The sequence below is a fragment of the Mustela putorius genome, unplaced genomic scaffold (genome assembly GCF_011764305.1).
Source record: "Mustela putorius furo isolate JIRA1106 unplaced genomic scaffold, ASM1176430v1.1 tig00003834_pilon_pilon_pilon, whole genome shotgun sequence".
In the NCBI taxonomy this organism is placed as follows: domain Eukaryota; kingdom Metazoa; phylum Chordata; class Mammalia; order Carnivora; family Mustelidae; genus Mustela; species Mustela putorius.
This window is the reverse complement of record NW_025421987.1, coordinates 122,839,107-122,866,701: the sequence shown is the minus strand read 5'-3', so window position 1 is coordinate 122,866,701 and position 27,595 is coordinate 122,839,107. Positions and strand designations below refer to the sequence as shown.

General features: G+C 37.9%; 1 protein-coding gene across 6 annotated transcripts in view; it reads right to left on the bottom strand.

Annotated features, from left to right (window-relative positions):
• Window positions 1-10,798: 10,798 nt before the first annotated feature.
• ZCWPW2 (zinc finger CW-type and PWWP domain containing 2) overlaps window positions 10,799-27,595 on the bottom strand; it is a 131,039-nt gene continuing 114,242 nt past the window's right edge. For all 6 annotated transcript variants that reach the window (XM_013057166.2, XM_045088998.1, XM_013057169.2 and 3 more), the window contains 4 exons: window positions 22,830-22,885; window positions 21,612-21,679; window positions 14,738-14,844; window positions 10,799-11,426 (listed from right to left, as the gene is read on the bottom strand). In XM_013057166.2, the coding sequence (XP_012912620.1) occupies window positions 11,265-11,426; window positions 14,738-14,844; window positions 21,612-21,679; window positions 22,830-22,885 (393 nt within the window). In that variant the 3' untranslated portion in view covers window positions 10,799-11,264. The remainder of the gene's footprint in view (window positions 11,427-14,737; window positions 14,845-21,611; window positions 21,680-22,829; window positions 22,886-27,595) is intronic.

Here is a 27,595-nt window from a genome sequence, read left to right as displayed (position 1 = left end):
GCCTCCAAAAGAGCCATGATAATTATGCAGTGGAGGAAGACACAAAGAATTTGGATTAGCAACTCAGTTGACTACTGTCCACCTCCCTGGCTACATTATTCACATCTCTCCAATACAGAAAGAACCATCCCCATCAAGGGATACCCAGAAGTCTCACCCAGTCATGGTATCAGGTTCAACATTTAAAACTCCATGATCTATATCTGATCCAGATGTGAATTAGACCTATAAACTAAGAAGACAGATCACTGGCCTATGCCCTCTTCCACCTAAACAATATGCAATGGTCCAATGGGGATAGGACACAGTGAACACCTCATTCACAGTGAAGAAACCTGTTCCTCTAGGCAAATAAGCCAAGTTTCCCAGCCAAGGTAGTAGGATAGCCCTTGGTTCTGTGGGAGGAGCAAGATGGTGGAGGAGTAGGAGAGTAAAAGACCTAATATCATCGGGTCCCAGGAGTTCAGATAGATATCAAACCGTTCTGAACACCTACAAACTCAACAGGAGCTCAAAAATGAACAGAAATTGACCACTTTCTGGAAGCTAGAACATGTGGAGAAGTGAATCTATCTATGGGAAGATAGACCACAGGGGGTGGGGCTGGCTCCCAGCAAGTGGTAGAGCAGTGGAGCACAAAATTGGAACTTTTGGAATTCTGCTCCACTGAGGGACAGCCCTCCAGAAGCTAAGCTGGGGGGAGCCCTCACAGCGACAGTGTGGTCTCAGGATTCACGGGGTGCCTGAGTGTGTCAGAGCTCCCAGGTATTGAAGCGGGGAAGCCAGCTACAGAGACAGAGCCAAGGTGGGGGCTCTCAGCTCAGGGTAACCTTAAACTGTGATCCGAAGTACAGTCGTCCAGTGCTTTGCAGACAGGGACCCAACAAGCGGCAGATCCAGGGAGACTCACCTTTTTCTTCTGGGAGGAGCAATGCAGGGGTGTGCTGCAGGAATCAGCTGGGTTTAGAGACTCCAAACAGGGCTGTGCGCCAGAGATAGAAACACTCAATCACAGGCTGGGTGAGCACAGAGTGCAGCCAGGGACCAGGGAGACAGGAGGGATTGACTGTTCTTCTCTTGAGGACTCACTGAGAAGTGGGGCCCTGATCGCTTGGCTCCTCCTGGCCAGAGATTGCGAGGCTGCCATTTTCACTCTCCTCCTCCAAAGCTGTACGGAAAGTGTTCAGGGAAAAAAGCTCTCAAGAGCGAACCCGAGTATATTTCTTAGCCTGGCCCCTGGCAAAGGTGGTGTAATTCTGCCACAGCAAAGACGAGAATCACTGCAACAGGCCCCTCCCCCAGATGATCAGCAAGAACATCCAGCCAAGACCAACTTCACTGATCAATGAGAACTGGAAAACTTCAGAGCAATGGGAATATAGCACACAGAATTCATGGCTTTCCCCCGATGATTCTTTAGTCTTTGAAAGTCAAATTTTTTTAATTTAATTTTTTTCTTATTTGATTTTTAAAAAATTTTCCTTTTTCCTATTTTAACATGTTTTAACTATTTTATCAATACCTTTATAAAAATCTTAATTTTCATTGCTATATTCTATTATTCTATTTCTTCACTGTATTTAAAAATCAAATACATCAAAAAAATAAGAAAATCCCTTATTTTTTGTATACATACAGGTTTTTCTTTCTCTAAAATTTTGGGATACAGTTTCTTCTAACAGATAAAAATATACCCTAAATGTAATGCATGGCTTTGTCCTAGTCTCCAGTCTGATCACATTCTTTCCTCTTTTTTCAACCAACTTCTTATCAATACCGTTTTTAGCATCTTTTGTAATTTTCATCTTTGCAGTCATATTCTGTCCCTTCATCATGTTTACCTTTATTTTGTATATATATAGAGAGATATACAGATATCCCCCTTTTTTCTCCCATTAGTTTCAGGTCTTTTCTGCTTTGGTTAGTGTATATTTTTCTGGGGTCGTTGCTACCATTTTAGTATTTTGTTCTTTCATTCATCTATTCTTATCTGGATAAAGGATAAGTCAGAAAAACTCACCTCAAAAAACAGAATAAGACATAATACCATCAGCTAGGGACCTAATCAATATGGATATTAGTAAGATGTCAGAACTAGAGCTCAGAATAATGATTATCAAGGTGCTAATGGGCTCGAAAAAAGCATGGGAGATACTAGAGAATCCCTTTCTGGAGAAATAAAAGCCCTTGAAGAAATAAAAGAACTAAAATCTAATGAGGTTGAAATTTAAAAAGCTATTAATGAGGCGCAATAAAAAATTAGAGGCTCCTACTGATAGAATAAATGAGGCAGAAGAGAGAATTAGTGATATAGAAGACCAAATAATGGAGAATAAAGAATCTGAGAAAGAGAGAGATAAACAACTACTGGATCACAGGGAGATTTCAAGAGATAGGAGATTGGGCAGTAATCAAGAATCTCCCAACAAACAAGAGCCCTGGGCCAGATGACTTCCCAGGAGAATTCTACCAAACATTTAAAGAAGAATTAATACCTATTCTCCTGAGACTGTTCCAAAAAATTAGAAATGGAAGGAAAACTTCCAAACTCATTTTATGAGGCCAACATTACCTTGGTCCCAAAGCCAGACAAAGACCCCATCAAAAAGGAGAATTACAGACCAATATCCTTGATGAACATGGATGCAAAAATGCTCACCAAAATACTAGCCAATAGGATCCAACAGTACATTAAAAGGATTATTCACCACAACCAAGTGGGATTTACTCCTGGGTTGCAAGGTTGGTTCAACATCCTCAAATCAATCAGTATGATACAATACATTAATAAAAGAAATAACAAGAACCATATGACACTCTAAATAGATGCTGAAAAAGCATTTGACAAAGTACAGTCAGCATCCTTTCTTGATCAAAACTATTCACAGTGTAGGGATAGAGATACATATCTCAATGTCATCAAAGCCATCTATGAAAAACCCACAGCAAATATCATTCTCAATGGGGAAAAACTGAGAGCTTTCCTCTTAAGATCAGGAACATGGCAGGGCTGTCCACTATCACCTCTGCTACTGCACATAATACTAGAAGTCCTAGCCTCAGCAATCAGACAACAAAAAGAAAATAAAGGCATCCCAATCAGCAAAAGAGAAGTCAAACTCTCACTCTTTGCAGATGATATGATATTTCATGTGGAAAACCCAAAAGACTCCACTCTAAAACTTCTAGAACTCATCAGGAATTCAGTAAAATGTCAGAATATAAATTCAATGCACAGAAATCAGTTGCATTTCTATACACCAACAGCCAGAACAAAGAGAAATTAAGGAGTTGATCCCACTCACAATTGCACCCCAAACCATAAGATACCTAGGAATAAACCTAACCAAAGAGGCAAAGAATCTGTATTCAGAAAACTATAGCGTATTCATGAAAGAAATGGGAAGACACAAAGAAATGGAAAAATGTTCCATGCTCCTGGATCAGAAGAACAAATATTGTGAAAATGTCTATGCTACCTAAAGCAATCTACACATTCAATGCAATCCCTATCAAAATACCATCAAAATTTTTCAAAGAAATTGAACAAATAATCCTAAAATTTATACAGAACCAAGAAAATACCCTGAATAGCCAAAGGATTGTTGAAAAAGAAAATCAAAGTTGGCAGCATCACAATTCCAGACTTCAAGCTCTATTACAAAGCTCTAATCATCAAGACAGTATGGTACTGGCACAAAAACACACACATAGATCAATGGAGAACAGAGCGCCCAAAAATGGACCCTCAACTTTATGGTCAACTAATTTTTGACAAAACAGGAAAGAACATCTAATGGAGAAAAGACAGTCTTTTCAACAAATGGTGTTGGGAATATTGGACAGCCACATGCAGAAGAATGAAACTGGACCATTTCCTTACATCAGGCACAAAAATAGACTCAAAATAAATGAAAGACCTAAATGTAAGACAGGAATGATCAAAATCTTTGAGGAGAACACCAGCAACAACCTCTCTGACCTCAGCTGCAGCAACTTCTTCCTATAAACATCAACAAAGGCAAGGGAAGCAAGGGCAAAAATGAACTATTGGGACTTCATCAAGATCAAATCTTTTGCACAGCAAAGGAAACAGTCAACAAAACCAAAAGACAACCAACAGAATAGGAGAAGGTATTTGCAAATGACATATCAGATAAAGGGCTAGTATCCAAAATCTATAAAGAACTTATCAAACTCTCTGATATGAGGAATTTGAGAGGGGGGAGGGTCCTGGGAGGAAGGGAATGAAAAAACGAAAGAAGATGGGACCAGGGAGGGAGACAAAGAGACTCTTAATCTCAGGAAACAAACTGAGGGTTGCTGGGGGCTGAGGGTGGCTGGGGAGAGTATGTGCTATGGTGAATGCTGTGAATTATGTAAGGCTGATGATTTACAGACCTGTACCTCTGAAGCAGATAATACATCATATGTTAATAAAAAGAAAAAAAAAAAAGACTTTGGTTCTGTTTCCAGGGAAGGGTTGGCAAGTAAGGGGTTGGGGTTGAGTTGAGTGAGCCAAGAGGAAGAGCTCTGGTCCATTGTTCTCTATAGCCCCATAGCTGTCCTCTGAGACATCCTTTTACATCATATTTTCTCATTTGCTTCTGAAGTGCACATTGAAACTTACACATTTTTTTTGATGGCTAAGAAGTTCTCCCAGCCTATTTCCTACCTGTAGAGAACTGGAGGCTCTGGGGCACCTGGGTGGTTCACTCAGTTAAACATTTACCTGCAGCTCAGGTCATGATCTCAGGATCTCAGGATCCCCGGATCCTTGGGATCCCAGACTCCTGGGAGTTTGCTTCTCCCTCTCCCTCTGCAGTGCCCTCCCTCCCCCATTTGTGCCCCATTTCCCAAGTAAATAAATAAAATCTTTAAAATAAAAAATCTGGGGGCTCAGAGGTCTTTTTTTCCCTGTCAGCTTGTCTCTTTTAGCTCAGCAGCTAGTACTTAGGCAAAGTCATTTTTTTTTTAAGATTTTATTTATTTATTTGACAGAGAGAAATCACAAGTAGTCGGAGAGGCAGGCAGAGAGAAAGAGAGAGAGGGAGGGAAGCAGGCTCCCTGCTGAGCAGAGAGCCTGATGCGGGACTCGATCCCAGGACCCTGAGATCATGACCTGAACCGAAGGCAGCGGCTTAACCCACTGAGCCACCCAGGTGCCCGGCAAAGTCATTTTTTCCAAAAACTTAGTGGGTTTTCTATGTATTTGATTCCAGTCCATTCTATCTGGCAAAGCCACAATTTTTTTTTTTAATGCTGAAAAGAAAAAATAAAAACAAAATTAATCATGTGAATGTGAAAGGGATTTAACCAATGATAAAAACATTATGACAGATGTTTGAAATAGCTTGATATTGAATTACTCAAACATAAAATAAAACTTCCTAATTAAAAAAAAAAAAAGACAGGTTGTTCTCTCCCGATTTAATTACTAGCACTTTGGGCACATCAAGTGGCAGTAGTACTAGGCCCTTAAGCTTTATAGGAGGTTTGCAAGTCCTTTGGAAATATTTGTACTGTTAGTAGCCACACCCCTGATTGAGCCTCTACCCTGAGGCCAAGTTTTCCTTAAGTGTACTAGGTTTGGTCTTTGACTCTTCTGCTATGATTTAACAACCAGACCTTCAACTTGATCTTTGTCCCAGGTCATACGTAAATTTGAGACTCTTTCTGTGGTTGGAGGGGCTGAAGATTAGAAAGTTTTATTTTTTAAGTCAACAACTTCCGGACTGCTTGCAAACTGTGTTTTATTTGGTTCTGAGCATATCTCTTTCTTGTATTTTCCTACAGGCATTTATTTAAAAGCAAACAACTCATACTTTCAAAATTTCTTTGGAAAACAAGTTTCTCCTCTCTTCCCTGCCTTTTCATTTGATTATGCTGTCCACTGCTCTGTGTGCTTATACCATGCAACAAACCAGTGGGTAGAAAAATCCTAATATTTAGATTTGTATACAGAGATTGTCCCACTTGGGCCTTAAGGTCAAATTTACCTCTACAGAACAACTCTTCTAGAATTATACTGAGTGATAGCAAGATCTGGCTTGGCCCTAAGGAAGAACTTTTTAAATGAATTTTTTAAATGTACTATGTTTGTTTAGATCTCTTCTTGGAACCATAGAGAGAGAAGAAATAATAGAACAAGATTTGGATATTTCTATTTTGGATTTTCAAAATCTTACCTTTATCTCTTGGAAGGGCCACAGGTGCAAATTTTACTGGTCTGGAAGTATCTGGAACAGAACTATACTATTTGGTAGTCCCAATAAATGGTGGAGTCCTGGAATACCCGCTAGTTGGTAGAGCATTAGATAACAGAATGGGTTGGTTCCATCAAGCATGACACAGATCACTTCAGGTTCATGAATAAAAGGGTCCACCTTTTAAAATTTTCTTTTAAAGATTTTTTTTTTGAGAGATACTACAAACAGGGGGTGCAACAGGCAGAGAGAGGGGGAGAAGCAGATTCCTTGCTGAGCAGGGACCCCTATGTAGGATTCAATCCCAGGACGCTGTCATGACCCAAGCCAAAAGTAGATGCCTAACAGACTGAGCCACCCAGACACCCCAAGATTCCTCCTTTTAGAGCTAATTATCAATTTTTTCCACAAAGGCTCTCGACTTTACATAGTTTATGATAGTGCTTAGGTCTATTAGTGGATGTATTAACTGTGGCCCATCACTCTCCACACCAGTGAGTTCAGGGCTGTAGATACTACAGACTGGCAAGTATATGGGAGCACTCTCCTCTTTATCCCACTGGTGCCCACAAGAGATTAACCTATCAAAAGTGCACTGCCTACCTGCAGCAGAGATAAAGCTAAGATTCTTACCCCTGGGAATCCCTGCATAAATTCAGCTTTTAGCAAGGGGCAAATGGACCAGGACTTCCTGGAATATAGGGCAACAGAGCTAGCTTTGATGCTTAACCTCTCCACTGTCTGTAGATCTAACTGGAGACTCAGCTGTCAATGGACCCAGCACTTTTATAGGTTCACGGAGGCCAGACACTAGGTGGGTTTGGCCCAACTCATTCCAAAGAGGACCAGCCACTCCTCAAACTAAACAAAGAGGGGCTCTTATTCCAACTCGAATGTTTGGGCAGGAGGTTCTAACATATTGCTTTATACCTCTCATATCAAATTTGGTATGACCAGTATACTTAGAATTTAATCTCCCTTGATGGGTAGATATAGTTTTCTTACAATGTCCTCCTCTGGGCTTAGCTATAAAAGTAAGGTATTGTCCACCTCTAGGCCTACCCTAGGAGTCAGCATAATCACATATAATCCTTGGTCCCAGTGGCCCCAAAGCAGGTTTGTTACCTCAGGTTCTACTGAAAGAAGCATGTTAGTCCATTTCACCTTGGAAGAAAAAGACAGGGTCCCTCAGAAGAAAGGTTTGGACAATAATCATGGTGTAACTTGTATAGTTTTCTGCATGTTGATTTTTCTCTGTATTTTATATATATTAATAGATTTTCTTTCACAGCAACTTCTGTGGGGAAAAAAGCTTAGTCTCTGGAAAGTTGAATAACATATCTCAGGTCTCCCAATGAGTAGGTGGCAGCACTGGGACCAGGAGGCAGGCATTGTGTCTCCACAGTCCAACTGCTATGCCCTGGTGTATGTTATTTGGCTGGCCTGCCCCAGAACATGGGGTATTTACCAGTAGGAAGGGTTTGCCAGCCAGGCACGATTCTCAGCCTTGAGGATAGAGATGTTAGCTGAATGCTTCTTCATCCATTTTCCTAAACACATTCTACCTGGAAATTTGTAAGTCTATATTCTCACATGGACAGAGGTTCCCCTCTGTCCTCTTGTAAGAGGCCTTTCCCCCAAGAGCCTCTTCTTGGAAGGAGATTGAACTTTCCTCTGCAGACAGAGCCAAACCAAATGTTTGTTCTCAGAACCATTTTGTGCAGCTCAAGTGTACAAAGACTTCAGTGGAAATTCCAGACTTCTACAAGTTAGAACATGGCAGAGATGAATTTAGTCTGGCAATTTCAGTATCTTACCTATAGAATCTGACTTTGATGAACACTGGCTGTTCCACCAAGAGGAATTAGCTGTAAGTGATCTAATTAGTCTACTACATGAGGGCTTATATCAAACATTTGAATTATGAGTAAAGTCCTTCAAATACAATTATAGTCATTTTTAAAAAGGTTTTTTATTAACATACAATGTATGATTTGTTTCAGGGGTACAGGTCTGGGATTCATCAGTCTTACACAATTCACAGCACTCACCAAAGCATATACTCTCCCCAACGTCCACCACCCGGTCACCCCATCTCTCCCTTCCCCTACCCCTCCAGCAACCCTCAGTTTGTTTCCTGAGATTAAGAGTCTCTTATAGTTTGTCTCCCTCTCTGGTTTTGTCATTTCATTTTTCCCTTCCTTGCTTTATGATCCTCTGTCTTGTTTCTCAGATTCCTCATATCAGTGTGATCATATGATAATTGTCTTTCTCTGACTGACTTATTTCACTTAGCATAATATCTTCTAGTTCCATCCATGTTGTTGTAAATGGCAAGATTTCATTTTTTTAAAAGATTTTATTTATTTGACAGAGATCACAAGTAGGCAGAGAAGCAGGCAGAGAGAGGGGAGGAAGCAGGCTCCCCACCGAGCAGAGAGCCCAATGCAGGGCTCAATCCCAGGACCCTGGGATCATGACCTGAGCTGAAGGCAGAGGCTTTAACCCACTGAGCCACCCAGGCGCCCCAAGATTTCATTTTTTGATGGTTACAAAATATTCCATTGTGTGTGCATATATATATATGTGTGTGCATATATATATATATCATATCTTCTTTATTCATTCTTCTGTCAGTAGACATCTAGGCTCTTTCCATAGTTTGGCTATTGTGGACATTGCTGCTATAAACATTTGGGTGCAGGTACCCCTTGAGACCACTATGTTTGTATCTTTAGGGTAAATACCTAGTAGTAAATACATATTTACCTGGCAAATATGATTGCTGGATAGTAGGGTAGCTCTCTTTTCAACTTTTTGAGGAACCACCATATGGTTTTCCAGAGGGGCTGCACCAGCTTGCATCCCACCAATAGTGTAGGAGGGTTTCCCCTTTCTCTGCATCCTCACCAACATCTGTCATTTCCCGACTTGTTAATTTTAGCCACTTCAACCAGTGTGAGGTGGCATCTCATTGTGGTTTTGATTTATATTTCCCTGATGCTGAGTGGATGTTGAGCATTTTCTCATGCATCTGTTGGCCATTTGGATGTCTTCTTTGCAGAAATGTCTGTTCATGTCTTTTGCCCATTTCTTGATTGGATTATTTGTTCTTTGGGTGTTGAGTTTGATAAGTTCTTTATAGATTTGATTTTAAGAAGTAACAGGAAAATGGGATCTATGACTTCTTGAGACATCTGTAGACTCTGAATATAAAATCATAATGCCAAGAGAAAGAAGAAACGTTTTTCTGAAATGCTATGGAGTAAATTCTGTTGGAGGAAAAAGAGGGAGGCTTAACTTCCACTGTTTCATATCACTGAGAAGTAAATATGATGTATTGAGAGATTATTCATTGACACTCTGGCTCCTGGAGTGGTTCTGAAAGGCAGACTCTGTCAAAGCATGAAAGTTCTGCTGCACTTACCAGTTTGGCCCAAACTGGGTATACGCCACCCATTTCTAATATGCATGTATTCATTTTTTAAAGATTTTATTTATTTGAGAGAGAGGGAGACAGAGAAAAACAGTGCACAAGGTGGGGAGGGACAAAGGGAGAGAAAGAAGCAGACTTCCTGCTGAGCGCAGAGCCCAATGTGGGGTTCAATTCCAGGACCCTGATATCAAGACCTGAGCAGAAGTCAGCCGCTTAACTAATGAAGCCACCTGGGGCCCCTAACTTGTGTGTATGCTGACCTTCAGTGAAAAACTCAGGAGTTGTTCCTACCTCTCCCTACTGCTGTATCCCTATATCCAATTGCTAAATCCTAATAATCCATCAATGCTAATGTAGCTGGGAAGCCATTCCACTCTCTCCATTTGTGCCATACTCAGGCTCTCAAAGTCTTGCACCTGAATTCCCTCCTCCTAACAGGCCTCCTGTCTCTGGTGTTACTCCTGCTCACTCCAACCTTCGTCTGCTGCTGGTGTGATCCTCCTGAAATGTAAAAGGGATTCCACTGCCTGAAACTCTCCACTTGGCCCTGCAGTTACAAACTCTTCAGCCTATGTACACAGTGCAGCTCACCTGCTGTGGTGACCTTCACACCAGCACACGGTCACTCTAGCTAATTCAACAAGCAATAGGTCCAAGGGGCTGTACTGCTTTCTTCTCTCTTCAAGCCTTGGTTTTGTTTCCATGTGCTTGGACTGTCCTTTCTCTGACCCCATACTCCCAGGAGAGAGAAGGGCATGGAAAGAGTGCAAGTGTGGGCACTAGAGATGGATGTGCATTAGAACACGATGTAGAAGGACACTCACCGAAACTGTTCCTGGGAATCACTATAGGATGGGGTTGTAGGGGAAGTGTTAAGGGAGTGATGTTGCATGATACACATTTTGCCTGCCTACATTGCTTATGGATTTTTTTTAGTGAGACTATATTTAACTTATCTCTTTATGTTTTCCATTGCATTTTCCCATCCTCACCTTCAGAGATACTGATTCAATAGGGGAAGCATCCAGGATTCTGATTGTCTACAGCCTCCCCACCTCCCCTGAGACTCTGTTAATCAGTTTTGGGAATCGGGGTTGAAATGATTATTTCCCATAAAAGGTAACTGACACCTCTGAGAAAAGCACCAACTCTATTATACAGTACTTTTTTTTATTATTTCGTTTTATTTTGTAGTAGCTTAATTCCACTACCAATATACATTCTCACATCTCTACTACACCTGAATTATCTGTATGAATTATAATAGCCTCAACGGCCATCTAAATAGCCACATTTGAATAAAGGGCCTAAATAAATCATTGTAAAGCATGCGTTTGTGCAGTAAGTTTATAAACCATTTTAAAACTAAGGCACACAAGAAAAAAATCTATAAATACAAATATCAGGGCTTCTTAAATCCTAAATTTTTATTACTAATTTAAGTACCATTTGATTGATTCTCAAAACAATGGCTATTCTCAAAGTATAAAATAGAAAGTTATTATAAATATTAGCTTTGGTATAACATACACCTATTTCCCTATTTTCAAGCTTTTGACTTTTGGGAAAATATAAACATGTAAGTGTCTTTATAACTAGCCTTTGAAAATATTTATAACACGCTAAAATTCAGACATTAGAGCATCTATTTCTTTAAATTTGTTAGTTATATTTTCAATACATTCTCCAGCTTTTAATTTTATCCCATCAATTACAAGATAGTCCTCTTCATAGTGGTTTTCGAATGGACTGCCTGCTGGGACTTCAGAGCTGCATTTAGTTAACTGTAAAAATAAACATACAATTCATCAGAACTACATCAAATTTACTGGAAGATCAGGCTTAATTATTTGAACAAAGTGTAAAGTAGTCAGTAGCTCCACAACCAAAAGCAGTGACACAAAGCATTGTTATTCTGGTGGTCAAATAATGATCCCCATGTGGAGCAGAATGTATAGTAAATGTGTTAATATAAGAAGAACTAACTATTCAGGCCCTATCTCTTTCTCCCAACTTTACACATTTTTAGTTTTCATTTTAAGCTTTGGGAAAACATTTCATTCTATGAATTTTGCTACATTTGTTTTCTGTATTTGTTTATTTTTAAGGTTATCATTATAGGGAATACAACTTAAAACTAAGTCACAATTTCTATGGCTATCTTCTCATAATCCTCTGTATTACTTAAGAATAGCCATCATTTGGTCTAGCTTAGTAGGAAGGGACACTAGTAAAAACAATGCAAATATCTATAAACACACACAAGATTTATAACTTCAAGTTTCATTAAAGATAGAGCGAACTTCCATGAAATGAAGAAAAAGAATAATTTATACAAGTATTTTCACATATCAAAAAATGTACCTTTTAATACAAATAATTATTCACTAAACTCTGTCTTATTTATTTATGACTTATCTAATTCAGGTGGATTTTATAAAAATCTGATATTAATTCCCTCCCATTGCTTGCAAAGCCGTGGCATGACAACCAGTGTTACATAAAGAAGAGTGTAATTAGGAAGGAGACTCTACTAAGGAAAATAATCTCATAAAACATTTCAGTGACAAATAGAAAAGAATTTTGATTATCCACATGTGTATGCTTTTTTTTTTTTTTTTTTAAATGTTGCTACTCTCACCTATTGGTGTAAGTGCTAGAGAGTAATCAACCTGAATCCTCATACGTGAAATGACGGATGAAAACACTATCAAATTTACAACTTTGGAAAGAGCTCAAACAATACCTGCTCAGAGAGTAAACATGTTCAGAACATTAAAATTATCAAGTGGCTTTATTGCGGAGGTTATAGCTTGTAAGAGGCCACTTTCTCCTGCAAACACAACACAGCTCCAGTTTTAAGTGGTGTTAACTTTGGAGGCCATGTTAATTTTCCCTACTAACTTAGAAAAAGCAAGCAAGACAAAGAAAAGAAAAGAAAAAAAAAAGAAACCCCTGAGGTGATCATTTCTTTTCTTTTAAACTGGAAATTGTTCCAGCTTTGATAGTTGGTTTCATTGCTATTCTCCTCATTTAAAAGTGAACAAGGTCCTAAATATACTGAACCTGGTGTGAATGCCAGGCTTACAAAGCTCGTTGAGGAGAAGGGCTTATGAACCAGTCTGCAGGAGGCACTCACCTGCCTGCCAGCAAGTTAAGATGGTTAATTTTTACAATTCCTCCATGGCTTTTGAAAGCATAAAATATTACAAGAATCTAAAACAAAAAGCAAGCTCCTGCCTGGTAATACATTGAAACTATGTATTTTACCTTAAGAAATAAAAATCAGAAGTCAATTTCTGTTCTATCATGATACTGGTTATAATGGTAAAATAGAAGCCAATTCTGTGGCTGTAAAAGCTCCAGGACATCTCTATAAAAATCACCCTGGCTGGAGTTTTGAAAAGACAAACTGCAAAGACTGAAAACACACTGCACAAAACCATATGGTGCTCCAACAAAGCACACATTTGCTGGGAAAGAATAATTTGTATATTAATTACATGTATATAATATATATGCCACCAACCTACAGATCTTGTTTCATTTGTTAGGAAAAAATAATTTGTATATTAATTACATATATATAATATATATGTCACCAATCTATAGATCTGGTTTTATGGAAGGTAGGATCTATACAGAGAAAACGAGTTTTTTCAAAAAGGAACTCTAATTGGAAAAATGGCATTCACAACCATGCAATTCAAATACAGGTTGATATTGCTGGTGCTAATTAAACAGGCTATGGTTTTCAAGTTGGTAAGAGTTTTTAGCATTAATTTTATTTTCTTTTAGCATATTGATCTCTTTAACTGTAAATCCTGTATATTCCGATTTCTAAGTCAAGAAGGGAGGTGTTTATGAATCATCTTTTTTCTTGTTGGAGTCCTGAATGAAATCATGCAATTGGGCAGTCTGCCAAAGTGTGTCAACAACCTTGTCCATATACAAAGTCACTTTTTTCAGCATCTGAGAAGAGACAGACTCCGGAATGAGTAGTTGCTCAAAGTAAGAATGTGGGAAAAGAGATGAAGTAAGGAAATCTCAGCCTTATTCTCTCCAGTGACTGCCACTGCCAACTCTCATCTGTAATAACAGCTGACCTTAGAAGTCAGTTTCTATGCAAAGTACTTTTCCTGGTTTGTCTTATTTAAAAAAAATCTTCTGAGGCGTGTGATAAGGAACTGTGCCAAATTACACAAATTGTCAGTGGCCGGACTAGGACTGGGACACTGATATTCTATTCCAGAGTCAGCAGTCCTAACCACTGTGCTCTCTCGACTCCAGGCACAGTATATATCTACATGAATGAATGAGAGAATGAATGAAACCTTAAGGGTATAGGACCTCTTGCTGCCAGTTCTCCCTATTTCGAGAACAGCTGTATTGCCTTGTGGAAGTGCCTGTCTTATGGCTTATTTTTCTCACACCTACCATATTGCTGCACTGTATTAATCACCTGGGCTTATGCCTTTGTTTTATTTGCATGAACCTGGAGCTGATGTGCTGAGCAATTGATCAACCAACTTAAAATTTATGTTGTCACATACAAATACTGAATAAAGTAAGCACACACTTACTTAGCCCAACATAGGTAGCCGAAAGAGAAAAAATGGAAAATTCTACCTCCGGTGTGTTAATAATGAAGTCTGTCCCTACAGAGGTTGTCCCTGTGCCTGAACCAGACAGGGCAGATGTCCTAGCAAGCTGCTCTCAGCCTGGCCCGTCTTCTCCTGACTGTGAAAATCGGCAGTAGTGGAGAGGTCTGTCTGCTGTGGTGCCCCATCAGATACTGTGAGCCCCTCCTCCATTCTTTCTTCATGTCAACCTCAACGACCCGAAACACAAAGAGCTCCTCCACTCACAGATTTTTTTTTTTTTTCAAAGACTGATAGATGTATTCTGACTTTTCAACAGGCTGCTAGTTTATTATTCACTTCAGGATAATCAAGGACTCAAATTTCAGAAGGGAATAGAAGTTCTCCATATAATTAAAACGTACATCCAGAAAAAATGCCTGCCACTGAAAGAATCTGAAGTTGCTGTTTAGGCCTGATCACGATGACCAGGCTACCTTCGCTCCTGCATTTACCTCCTCTCCACGCTCCTCTTCGGGCTCATCAGGTGCCCCTGTGGAGTCCAGCGCCTGCTGTAGCATTTGCTCTAGCTCCTTCAGTAAAACTTCGGTCTCAGAGACAACTAGAAAACATCGGTAAAAAAATGTTACATCTTAATTAATTCCATCAAATCCATAAGCTTAACTGCCCCAGAAGAGAAAACTGTCTAAATGTTACAAGATAAAAAATAAATATTTTGTACGATTTTCCCATGTGACCTCTGCCTGATGCAACTTAATTATGGATTTCCAGGTGAATATTTTACAATTATTCCTTTAAAAATGTAGGTGATATTCTTTTTTTTTTAAATTTTTAAAAAATGATTTTATTTGTTTATTAGAGAGAGAGAGAAAGAGGGCCTGAGAGGAGAGGGGTCAGCGGGAGAAGCAGACAGGGAGTCTGATGTGGGACTCGATCCCAGGGCTCCAGGATCATGACCTGAGCTGAGGCAGTCACTTAACCAACTGAGCCACCCAGGCGCCCCCCAAAAATGTAGGTGATATTCTTGCCATGATCACAAAAAGCTCACTAGAAGTGTTTTTTGTTTGTTTGTTTGTTTGTTTTTAAATCAGGGACAAACTAAATTGTTTTTTATTAACCAAGGGTCAGCAAACTCTTCCTGTGAAGGGACAGAGAGTAAGTATTGCAGGCTTTGTGGTTTCTGTCACAACCACTCAATTCTGCTGCTACAGTCCAAACTCTACACATGTACCTAAACAAATGAGAGTGACTATGTTCCTATCAAACTTTATTTACAATAGCAAGTGGCTTGTGGGCCACACTTTGTCATCCCTACAGTAAACTCTTACTGTTTAAAAGGGGAAACCACGTAATTAAGTGGCCAGGTTAAACACACGCTACTCTATTCCTAATTCAAATAACAATGCATCTTAACTGCTTAGTCTGATATCTATCCGCAGCTATATCTATATGTAGATATATATTTTAAATACCACACTAAAACAAAATTTGTGTGTGTATGTACACTGTGACATGAATTCACTGAACTTGCTGAGATAAAATAATAACCCATACAAGAAATAAACTATTATATAACTATAGACTTAGCTACTGATTAATAACATGCAGTTGAAATCCTGACTTAAATAGAATAGACATTTTTGTTTGATATAGTCTTGTTGAAGTAAAAATCAAGGAAACCACGTGTGGCCTGTTGTCCTGTACACCAGACAGATGGAGCATCTGAGAAGTCCTTCCAAAGGCAACATGATTCAAAGATAAAGGCCATGAATATACACCCCATCATTTTCCACTCTGGTGACAAAAACCTGACATACCACCTCCTATTATCCACCATTCTTTGGCAGGTCACCAAAAATCACACTAGGTAGAGCAGCTCAAAGTTCATGGAACTTGAAAATAGACCGAAACAGGACATACGCTTTCAAGCTAAAATATTATCGATGAATATGGAAGCAAGGCATTCTCAGCACTAAGTTTTAATCTAATTATTGAACATATTTTAAAATTTTCTAACTAATCAGTTTAGGAAGAGTGCATATGATATATGAATCCCTGGCATCCTTGTAAACTAAGCATGTTGGAAGGTAAAAAACAGAGATTGTTAATGTGAAAAGTTTTATGTGTCCTTTCCTCTTATCTTTAACTCATAAGAAGGAAATTTTAGAATTTTAATTTAAAATTTAAAATTTTAAAAAGTTTTATGTGTCCTTTCCTCTTATCTTTTACTCATAAGAAGGAAATTTTAAAATTTTGCTAGAACATTTTTAAATACTAGTGTTAAATAAAGTCATGGGAGGGTATGAAATAGAAAATTTTCCCTTTCTTGGTTGTCACTACAGTATAAAAGAACAATTTTTAGTTACCATTTTTCACATTACAATTTTACCTACAAAAATAGATTTTCTGTCAATACTTATCACTTGCCCCAAGTAGTTTTATGTTCATTCAATATTCAAATAATATCAATTATTTGCCTACTAAGTGCACGGGACCCAAGAGAGTAGGCACAGACCAATGAACCTTCCTGGCCATCATCTCTTTCCAGCCAATCTTAGGTTTTCTCCATGAAGACTTCTTTCAAAACAGTTTGAAAGTAGCTTTCTGATAAGCCATTTGCATACCACAGAACAAATTCCTATGTTTAAAAACACAACAAAAACTGTAACTGACCTTTTAGATGTGTCCACATATCTATGTGTTTCTGTATAATTGCTAAAGCATAGGAATACAGAATTTAAACTATTATATTCTAAAACAATGGAATTCAAAATTTGGTAGGCATAAAAATCTCATGGAGAATTTACTAAAAAAACATGAAGGCAACCCATGTCTACTGAATCAGAATTTTCTAGAGGTATGTACATTTATATTGAAGCAATTTTGTTAATGGAGTTAACCTCTCTTTATGATAGATTTCCTACTTAGTAGCCTGTTACTCAACAGACAACTACTTGTGATTATCTTCACACCAATTCTCCAGTCCCACTCACAGAATTGTATTTTCCTACTTTACATTCTGAGTCTATGGAAATTGATACTGACATTTAATGCACTGTTGAGAAGATGGATTTTGAGCTATGCTGTAAAGGAAAAATGGTACGCAAACATCTTTATATTTCTAAGGCTAGGCTAAAATACAATCAATTTATGATAATGAATGTCATTGCTGAATGGCATTGTAGGCCCTCCATTTTCAAGTGATGTGGAAAAATATGTACACTGCCTTTTGATCAAAGGGTATACAAAGTAATGGATGACTTCATAAATCAACCAGGGTTCATAACACCGACTTGATTGATATCAAATTCTGCTGCTAGAGCAATAGGAGGTTTGCTTTTCTAAATACGTATTCGTATATTGTAAACTGATAGAGTTCAAAAATAATTCTTAAGAAACAGCAGTTACAGTAATCTAAAAACTAGCTTATCAAAATTGGCCAATGATATCCTCCAAAGATAGGGACAGAATGAATGCCTTTGCTGATTGCATGACCAATCATCTTCTCTCAATACTGATTATCTTGTAGTTTCTGGGACTTGTTTCAATTTGTTGTTTAGAGTAAAGTGGTAGTATTACAGTTATTCCATCACTCAAGAGAAAGTTTTTTTTTTTAAAGTAAGAAAAAGGTGTCTCTTACACCAAAGTCCATATATGGCTTTTAAAAATGAATTTTTATAAAATAATCTGTGTATTTTTTCCATCCTGATGAGAAGTAACTTACTCTTGGTCTCAATAAATCAGTTGCTTTTTTAGAAGTCTTCAAATGTACATTTATGGAGTTTTCTCCAATCTTTACTCTTCTACTAAATGTTTAAGGAAGCTGTTTATTTCCTTATGTTAAGGGGCTACTGGTAAGTCTACCTACCCCAAAGCTGGCATTGAAAAACACCATCTGCAGTAAACTTTCACGGTCATTTCAATATTGAAATTTTGAAGGCATTCTTTCCCCCCCCCCCAAAGATTTTATTTATTTATTTGACAGATAGAGATCACAAACAGGCAGAGAAGTAGGCAAAAAGAGAGGAGAAAATAGGCTCCCCTTGGAGCAGAGAGCCCGGTGTGGGGCTCCATCCCAGGACCCTTGGATCATGACCCAAGCTGAAGGCAGAGGATTTAACCCAATGAGCCACCCAGGCGTCCCTTGAAAGCATTCTTATGGAAGACGGTGAAGAAGAAGAAAAAGTACTTGTGTTTTGTTTTATTATTAAGTAACCACAAACACTCCTCTTGCATGCTTAAATTTAAATGTAGTGATGAGTAAAATACAAATTAGAATGTAATGAAGAAGATAGCACCATTCCCGGAGATACAAACAGAAACAGGAGGCAAGGAGTTTTCCAGGAAAGGGGCATGTGGGCCAACCCCACCTTTTAGTCTAGAGGTTAAAGGTAACTCCAAACCAAGAGTAGATGGGCAAAGTTTGTCCTGAGCAGCAAGAAATCATCTTTCTCCCTGTCATCTCTTCTACCTCCCAGCCCCAGTTCCTACTCTTAAGGTCATGCTCCCCCAGGATTTCCGTCATGATCCAGACCTTTCCTGTATTAGCCATTCTTTTCCATGGCTATCTGTCTCAGGTGGCTGATGAATATATCCTTTGCTAATTTATTAATGAATGCCACAGATTATCAGTTAAACCTGGGTAATATGCCAATCTTTTACCTATCTAAACTTTCATAGATTGTAGACTACCCAATAAGAAGTGAGGTATTTCCCAACAAAAAACAATGATATAACAAAACAAATGATGAAAACCCAAAGACAAAAAGAAGTCAAAATCAGTTCATTAAGGGGGTATGAAAGGCTATAATGAAATCTTAAAATTGCTTAGGTTAGTTGTCAGTACTGTACCAAAACCCAATATAGTTAGCTTTACGATTCCTGATATTCAAAGCAACCAAGGAAACAGCTGCACACTTTGATTAACTTTAAGAAGATATGTGACTTAGAAAAACCATATAACAACCTCTGAAGTGTCTTGGTTTCCCCATTGATAAAATGGGAGATAAAATAATATCTAGGGTTGCCTGGGTGGCTCAGTGGGTTAAAGCCTCTGCCTTCAGCTCAGGTCATGATCCCAGCGTCCTGGGATCGAGCCCCGCATCAGGCTCTCTGCTCAGCGGGGAGCCTGCTCCCCCCCCCCCCCCCCGCCCGCCCTCTCCCCCGCCTGTCTCTCTGCCTACTTTTGATCTCTGTCAAATAAATAAATAAAATCTTAAAGAAAAAATATCTACCTTATTTACTTCTTATGATCTTACAAGGGCTAAATAAATATATATAAAGTGAAGACACACAGTAATTTTTACAGGTGTTGGCTATCATTATTACTATTGGTATTATTATTGCATCATTATAGATGCGCTTTCTTGTTCCTAAACACTGGGAAAAAAATGAGGTAGAGGGCCAATACAAACATAATTCATAATATTCCTTATAGTAATTTCCCCCCAAACATAGATATGCTCCACAAATAGCTATTTCTTAGATTATATCTGCATATCCATGGGCATACAGTTTAAATTATTTAATGATTCCTCAACTTTTTCTATTAATTTCAGAAATCTTCTCCTTGTTGGATAAGAGGGTTTTTACTGTACATTTTTATCACAGATGAAGCAACTGACACTTGGGCAGGTAAAGTAGTTACACTTAATTAGCTCTCCTCCCGACCTCTAATTAAGGAAGAGAGAAAAGCAAAGGGTAGAGTTTATAAGCCAGAAAGGAACAGCAAATCTGGGCAGTAGGCTGATGGGAGACTTTACTTGAGCACCTGGGAGTGTAAGGAAAATGGCTCCAATTTTCACTTGATCTAGGACTGATGCTACCTCAAGCCAAGAACAAAAGGAGTGATTTCAGAGACTTAAGATCAAGGGATACACTGAAATATGGGTAGGGGTAAAAAACTGAGGAGGAGATAATTTACTGAAAAATAACCACTCTTTCAAGAAGTAGTCAGCTCTTGCAAAGAACACAGCAGATTAGATGTTTATGCTTTTTATTTGTTTGAAATGGGATAAAGGAGTAAAACACAGATCAGGTTAAAGATTTGAACAATTAACTATTGAGACTTGAGAGCTACACAGAATGTGAGACTCCTGAAAGGGTGTCAGTGGATAACTATGGAAATGTATTCACTCATTTATGCAGCAGAGTGATTTCCAATCAATGGATTCCTGGCTATGATGGCTTTCTTCCTCAGTAGCCCCTGTGAGTCAGAGGCAGAAAGGATCCCAGCACTGGAGCCCTCAGCTGCAGTACCAAGGTCTCCTAGTGAGAATTCAGTCCAGGGATAAACTGACTTTTTTGCCTTTCTACAGGAGTATCTGAAGTAATCATGTGAGGCAAAAGGACAATAGAGCCAAGAAAATGAACCTAAGTTAGCAGGAAAGTAGCAGCAGAATAAATTTATTTTTTTTTAAAGATTTTATTTATTTATTTGACAGAGAGAGATCACAGTAGGAGAGAGGAAGGGAAGAGATCACAGAGAGAGGAAGGGAAGCAGGCCCCCTGCTGAGCAGAGAGCCCGATGTGGGACTCGATCCCAGGACCCTGAGATCATGACCTGAGCCGAAGGCAGCGGCCCTAACCCACTGAGCCACCCAGGCACCCCACAGCAGAATAAATTTAAGAAGAGATAGAAAGAATAGAATTTTGTAGTGGTTTAGGAGAGGAACAAAAGATTAAAAAAAGTTAACTATTTTGTCCTTCTTCTGACTACTTTCCTTTCTTTTAATAAGGCTAAAGATGAATGGCTTATTTAGTCAGTTGAAACACAGTGCCATAGAACACTTGGGGTGGCTATAAAGGAAAGGAAATATGGTACGGATAACTTCTTGGGGGTTAATGGGCTTTGGAACCTCTTTGCATGGCTGCCAAAGTTCCATCTTGCAAATAAGCATTTGCCTGCTTTTCAAGACTAATGAAAATGAAGGAAGAGTAAAGCGCTTTTGAAAACTAAAACTTTCTCCCTGCATTCCACATTCTCCCTACTGTGTTCTAATACGAACAGCAATTAATTCAGCTGGAAGCCCCACGCTGCTGCTTTTCTTCTTTCTCTCCCTCTGGCACCCCGAGGACCCCAATAATTTTTGAATGGAAGGGTCTGGATTTTAATGTATTGATGTGGGTATTTCCTCCCACAGCTACTGGTGCTTTATTTTTTTAAAAATTAAATATGTGACAGAGCCAGAGAAAATTTAATTTATGGGACCAGAAACCTAAAGACAACTGAAGAGATCTAGTATGTAAATCAATATCCAAAATGACCCACTAACAGTTCTCATCAATATATTTTTTTCTTCCAAAAATTACATTTAGTAAAATTAAATAGAAGTAAAGGAACTAAGAGTAGGAGAGGCCTTCACATACCCATGTTTTCCTTTGATAAGGCATCATCTGAACAAACATTTTCAAAAGAGCATTTTAAAATAGCTTTCCTAGAAAAGGAATTTGACAGATTTAGTTTCAAAAGACCAATCATGTATACTTCAATGGCCATTTTTGCATATTCATTGATAATTATAAATTATGAATATATTTCTTTATCTGGAGGTACTTTTCCTTGGTTTATACAGTAAGACAGCATGATACAGTGAAAAAGCCAAAAGGAAATAATATTGATCTAAGCTCTCATCTGGTGAAAAGCACTAATGATCTACCAAGTACCTTATATAGGCTTTTTCATGTAATCTTCCCCTAAAAAACCTACTAAGGAATTGCTACTCTCATTTTATAAAGAAACTGAAGCTCTGAGAAATTGAGAAATTTGACAATGTAGGAAATAGTTGAGCATGACACAGCTAAATTCTGTCAGACTGCAAAATCCATGCTTTTCCCATGACACTGCATTGCTGATTTAAAGTCAGAAAACATTTGTTCAAATGCATTTTCTCTAACCATAAGATCTTGAGAAAGCCACGTAGTTTTTTTAAGTCATAAGTTTTTCATCTTTTAAATAGAGATGATTATGATATACTTCGTATTTGATGGGGTTATTGTGAAGTATAACTAAGATAAGACTGGAAGGCCTTTTTAAAAATTTAATTATTCATCCTCTGAAGAAGGACAAAGAATAAGAGAAGGACTATCATATCAGAGTCAGACTTTGTCGTTGAGCAGGACTCCTTTTAATACAGCACTGATTACCATTCTTCAAAAAAATATGTAAATAAACTGTGTGGTTGGCTCAATGATAAACACTAAAACTTGTCATCAGTGGCTTATCAGTTCATTATAAAGGCCTGTTTCTGGTTTGCACTATTTTTAAACCAAACACCTGCTTCTCATCTGCTTGCTCACATGATTTTAATCTTCACTAGTTCTGCTTCAACATATTTGTATAAACATAAAACTTTCTCCATACTCTAAAACTACTACTTATCACCTTAATTCTTATTTCTTAATAATTTATTTTAATTACTAAGAAATAATTTATTTTTTAATTCTCATCATCTCTAATTCTTCTAGAAAATTTTGATGTTTCCCTAGAGAAAAAGAATCAAGAATCAGGGGGAAGTATCATAATAATTAATCCAATGTATATATACATTTCAATTTTATCATAATACTTTTTGTAAAAAAAAATACCTTTTCCTTCTAAATTTGGGCTTCTTCTTTTCTGTTGTGTTTTTGGAAACTTGCATCTACAAAATAACAAAAAGACAAGTTAGTTCAAATGGGACTAGATGAGTTCAGTAAGATAATGGGTTCTATAAGGTCCAAGTAATTTAGTACAGAAGAAAAACTCTGGCCCACTGCTTTCAAATAGTTGACTTGGAACCCCAAGTCAACCACTTCATAGTCACTACAATTACACTGATCTGCTCAACTTTCAGAAATAGTAGACTAATCCAACATGAGTCCCCCTCTCCCACGGCCACTCCCCCTTCTCACTTCACAAACATATAATAACACTAGGTAAAACAATCTTTAAGCTTTAAAACATACATGACCTTTTTTTTTTTAAGATTTTATTTATTTATTTGACAGAGAGAGAGATCACAAGTAGACAGAGAGGCAGGCAGAGAGAGAGAGAGGGAAGCAGACTCCCCGCTGAGCAGAGAGCCTGATGCCAGACTCCATCCCAGGACCCTGAGATCATGATCCGAGCTGATGGCAGCGGCTCAACCCACTGAGCCACCCAGGCGCCCCATACATGACCTTTAAAGGAGGAAAAAGAACTATACATATGCCAGAAACATGAGGAGTGCAAATGTATACAGATAGGAAGTGGCATGGTAAAAGCCTACAAAAAATGTATACTAGGATAGCGCCAAAGCGGTTTGGGATTTTAATATCTAGGCAAAGACAAGATGTGGAGAAATTGGCACCTCCGTACATTGTTGGTGGGAACGTGAAATGGAGCCACTTTGGAATACAGTTTGACAGTTCTTCAAGATGTTAAACAGAAAATTACCTTATGATTCAGCAATTTTACTCCTAGGTACATACCCAAGAGAAATAAAAACATTATATCCATATAATAAATTGCATATAAATGTTCATAGCAGCATTATTCATAATAGCTGCAAAGTAGAAACAACCCAATGTTCAACCTAAAGGATAGATAATAGTCTATCCATACAATGGAATATTATTTAACCTTTAAAAACAACAAAGTGATGTTAATACTAAAACGGAATCAATCTTGAAGACATTATAGTAAGTGGAAAGTGAAAAAGTCAGACATAAAGACCACATGGTATGACACCACTTATCCAAAATGTCCATAAAAAGGCAAATCCATAGAGATAGAGTTATATTAGTAGTTGTCAGGGATTAGTGGAAGAGGGGAAATGGGCAGTGACTGCTAATGGGTATGAGGTTTCCTTTGGGATGATGAAGAAATGTTCTAAATTTACATAGTGGTATTGATTGCAAAACTGTGATTATACTAAAAACCGCTAAATTGCAAACTTGAAATGAGTGAATAAATTATATCTCAATGAAGGTATAATTTTTTAAAACTTTGGTGACATGGAAAAATGGAAAGTAAGGAGATAGAATAGAATGTACCAATGATTAACAAAAGGAACCCAATGTAGCAGTATTACTGTTAGAAAAAAGCATAATCAGAGATTTTTAAAAAAAAGGGTTATTATCTGCGAGCTTACTGTCAGCTCTGTCTCTCAAATCTATGGTCAACTAATCTTCGACAAAGCAGGAAAGAATGTCCAATGGAAAAAAGACAGCCTTTTCAATAAATGGTGCTGGGAAAATTGGACAGCCACATGCAGAAAATGAAATTGGACCATTTCCTTACACCACACACAAAAATAGACTCAAAATGGATGAAGGACCTCAATGTGCGAAAGGAATCCATCAAAATCCTTGAGGAGAACACGGGCAGCAACCTCTTCGACCTCTGCCGCAGCAACATCTTCCTAGGAACAACGCCAAAGGCAAGGGAAGCAAGGGAAAAAATGAACTACTGGGATTTCATCAAGATCAAAAGCTTTTGCACAGCAAAGGAAACAGTTAACAAAATCAAAAGACAACTGACAGAATGGGAGAAGATATTTGCAAACGACATATCAGATAAAGGACTAGTGTCCAGAATCTATAAAGAACTTAGCAAACTCAACACCCAAAGAACAAATAATCCAATCAAGAAATGGGCAGAAGACATGAACAGACATTTCTGCAAAGAAGACATCCAGATGGCGAACAGACACATGAAAAAGTGCTCCATATCACTCGGCATCAGGGAAATACAAATCAAAACCACAATGAGATATCACCTCACACCAGTCAGAATGGCTAAAATCAACAAGTCAGGAAATGACAGGTGCTGGCGAGGATGCGGAGAAAGGGGAACCCTCCTACACTGTTGGTGGGAATGCAAGCTGGTGCAGCCACTCTGGAAAACAGCATGGAGGTTCCTCAAAATGTTGAAAATAGAACTGCCCTATGACCCAGCAATTGCACTATTGGGTATTTACCCTAAAGATACAAATGTAGTGATCCAAAGGGACACATGCACCCAAATGTTTATAGCAGCAATGTCCACAATAGCCAAACTATGGAAAGAACCTAGATGTCCATCAACAGATGAATGGATCAAGAAGATGTGGTATATATACACAATGGAATACTATGCAGCCATCAAAAGAAATGAAATCTTGCCATTTGCGACAACATGGATGGAACTAGAGCGTATCATGCTTAGCGAAATAAGTCAAGCAGCGAAAGACAACTATCATATGATCTCCCTGATATGAGGAAGTGGTGATGCAACATGGAGGCTTAAGTGGGTAGAAGAAGAATAAATGAAACAAGATGGGATTGGGAGGGAGACAAACCATAAGTGACTCTTAATCTCACAAAACAAACTGAGGGTTGCCGGGGGGAGGGGGTTTGGGAGAAGGGGGTGGGATTATGGACATTGGGGAGGGTATGTGATTTGGTGAGTGCTGTGAAGTGTGTAAACCTGGTGATTCACAGACCTGTACCCCTGGGGATAAAAATATATGTTTATAAAAAAAAAGGGTTATTATCAAATACTAAAAGAAATGACCTACCCAGAAAATATAGCAGTCCTGACCTATATATACCTAGAATCTCAGCCTTAAAATATATAAAACAGAAAAGAATTACAAGTAGAAACTAATAACCTATAGTTAAAATGAGATATTTTAATTTACTTCTCATACAAAGGTGATAAAGTAAAAAAAATTAGCAAAGAAACAGTGGCGTTCAATACCACAAATAATAAATTTAGTCTAATAAAAACATATCAACCCTAGCACTGAATAATTAAGGAATACATAGCTTTCAAGCCTGAAACATTCACAAATTTGACCACCTACTAGGTCACAAAGGAAGCCTCAAAGTATTAAAGTAATCTATTTTACAGACCACAGTCACTGGCTAAAATGCAATACAATAAGAACTCAAAACTCAAAAGATGGCTGAATAAATTTGTAATCAATTCATAGATGTAGAATAATTATATTCTCCCATGAACCTACCCATGATAAGAGTTATGATCTATGTCATTTAGATCAGAATTATTGTCTCACACTTTAGTTACTGGTATATGTGACTTATCTTCTCACTGGGTAATACATTTGTCTCCATGCCAAACCTTGCATGCTATAGGTGCATGTGGAGTGTTGTGGAATAAATGAATGAATAAATGTCCAGAGAAAGATACAATAAAAAAAATATATTACTAGGAAAAAAAATAGTGCCAGTGTTACTGTCCATTCAATACCATCGTGGTTGTTAAGCATTTAACAAATTCATACAATTTGCCCTCATCTCCTGATACAGAACCTCAATGCAACTGTCACTGCAACGTTTGTTAGCTTCTTTTGTCTTTTTGCTTTAACCTGCTAAAGTGAGCAGTTTCTTAGCCAATTTTGTCTAAATCTTTCACAGTTACACTGATCTTAATTTTACTGATCCTGAATCAAGCATCCACAGTGCAAGGGCGGGAACAATTTTTTTACATATCAAATGTTCAGCAGCTAGCAGAGTGCCATTCACATTGTATGCTCAAAAGCATTAACTATAATGAGATGAAGGTTGAATTTAATAACTCTCAAAGCATTATTAAACAGCTTAAATAGCTTAATAACCATTCGAAAGAAGTTTGTATGAAACACTCAGGGAATTCATATTATGATGCTAAATCATAGGTTTTTTGTGTGTAGGGTTTTGTGTGTGTGTGTGTGTGTGTGTGTGTGTGTGATCTGCAACCACAAGGTAATATTCAAATATTATTCCAGCCTTGTTTATATATATATATATATATATATGTATACACATATATACATACATATATGTGTATATATATAAATAAGGCAAAAAAGTATATGGAAATATTATTGTCTAACTCATTGTTCCACATCTCCAAAGACAATGTAGAGCTATTATTTCTATCTTGTTATTCACGATCAGCCTAAATTATGTGCATATTTGAGTATAAAGTGAAAGAGTTGCTACAAGGAGAAATAATATTAAAGTAACAAGGTACAAACTACTTTATAGGTATTAATAGGAGGAAATACTGTTGAATACCTACCATAAATCAGGAAGATTTCTGTTAGAGATAATAAATTCCTTTCTACTTTCTTAAATATTCCACAGCAGCCAAAAATGAACTAGTCAGTATTGCCAAATGCCCTGTACTTTCCAGCTCCAAGCCTTGATAAAATATGCTATGATGGAGAAGAGCATGGAATTTGGAATGACAGGATCATGATCTGAATTTAATCCATGCTACTTACTAGCTGTATCACTTCTGGTAAATCACTGACCACTGGAATATCTAGCAAGAGTCTGGTATAAAGCAGTATTTTCTGACTAAATGACCATTCTGGGTTTCAGGATCTTCTTTTATAAATAGG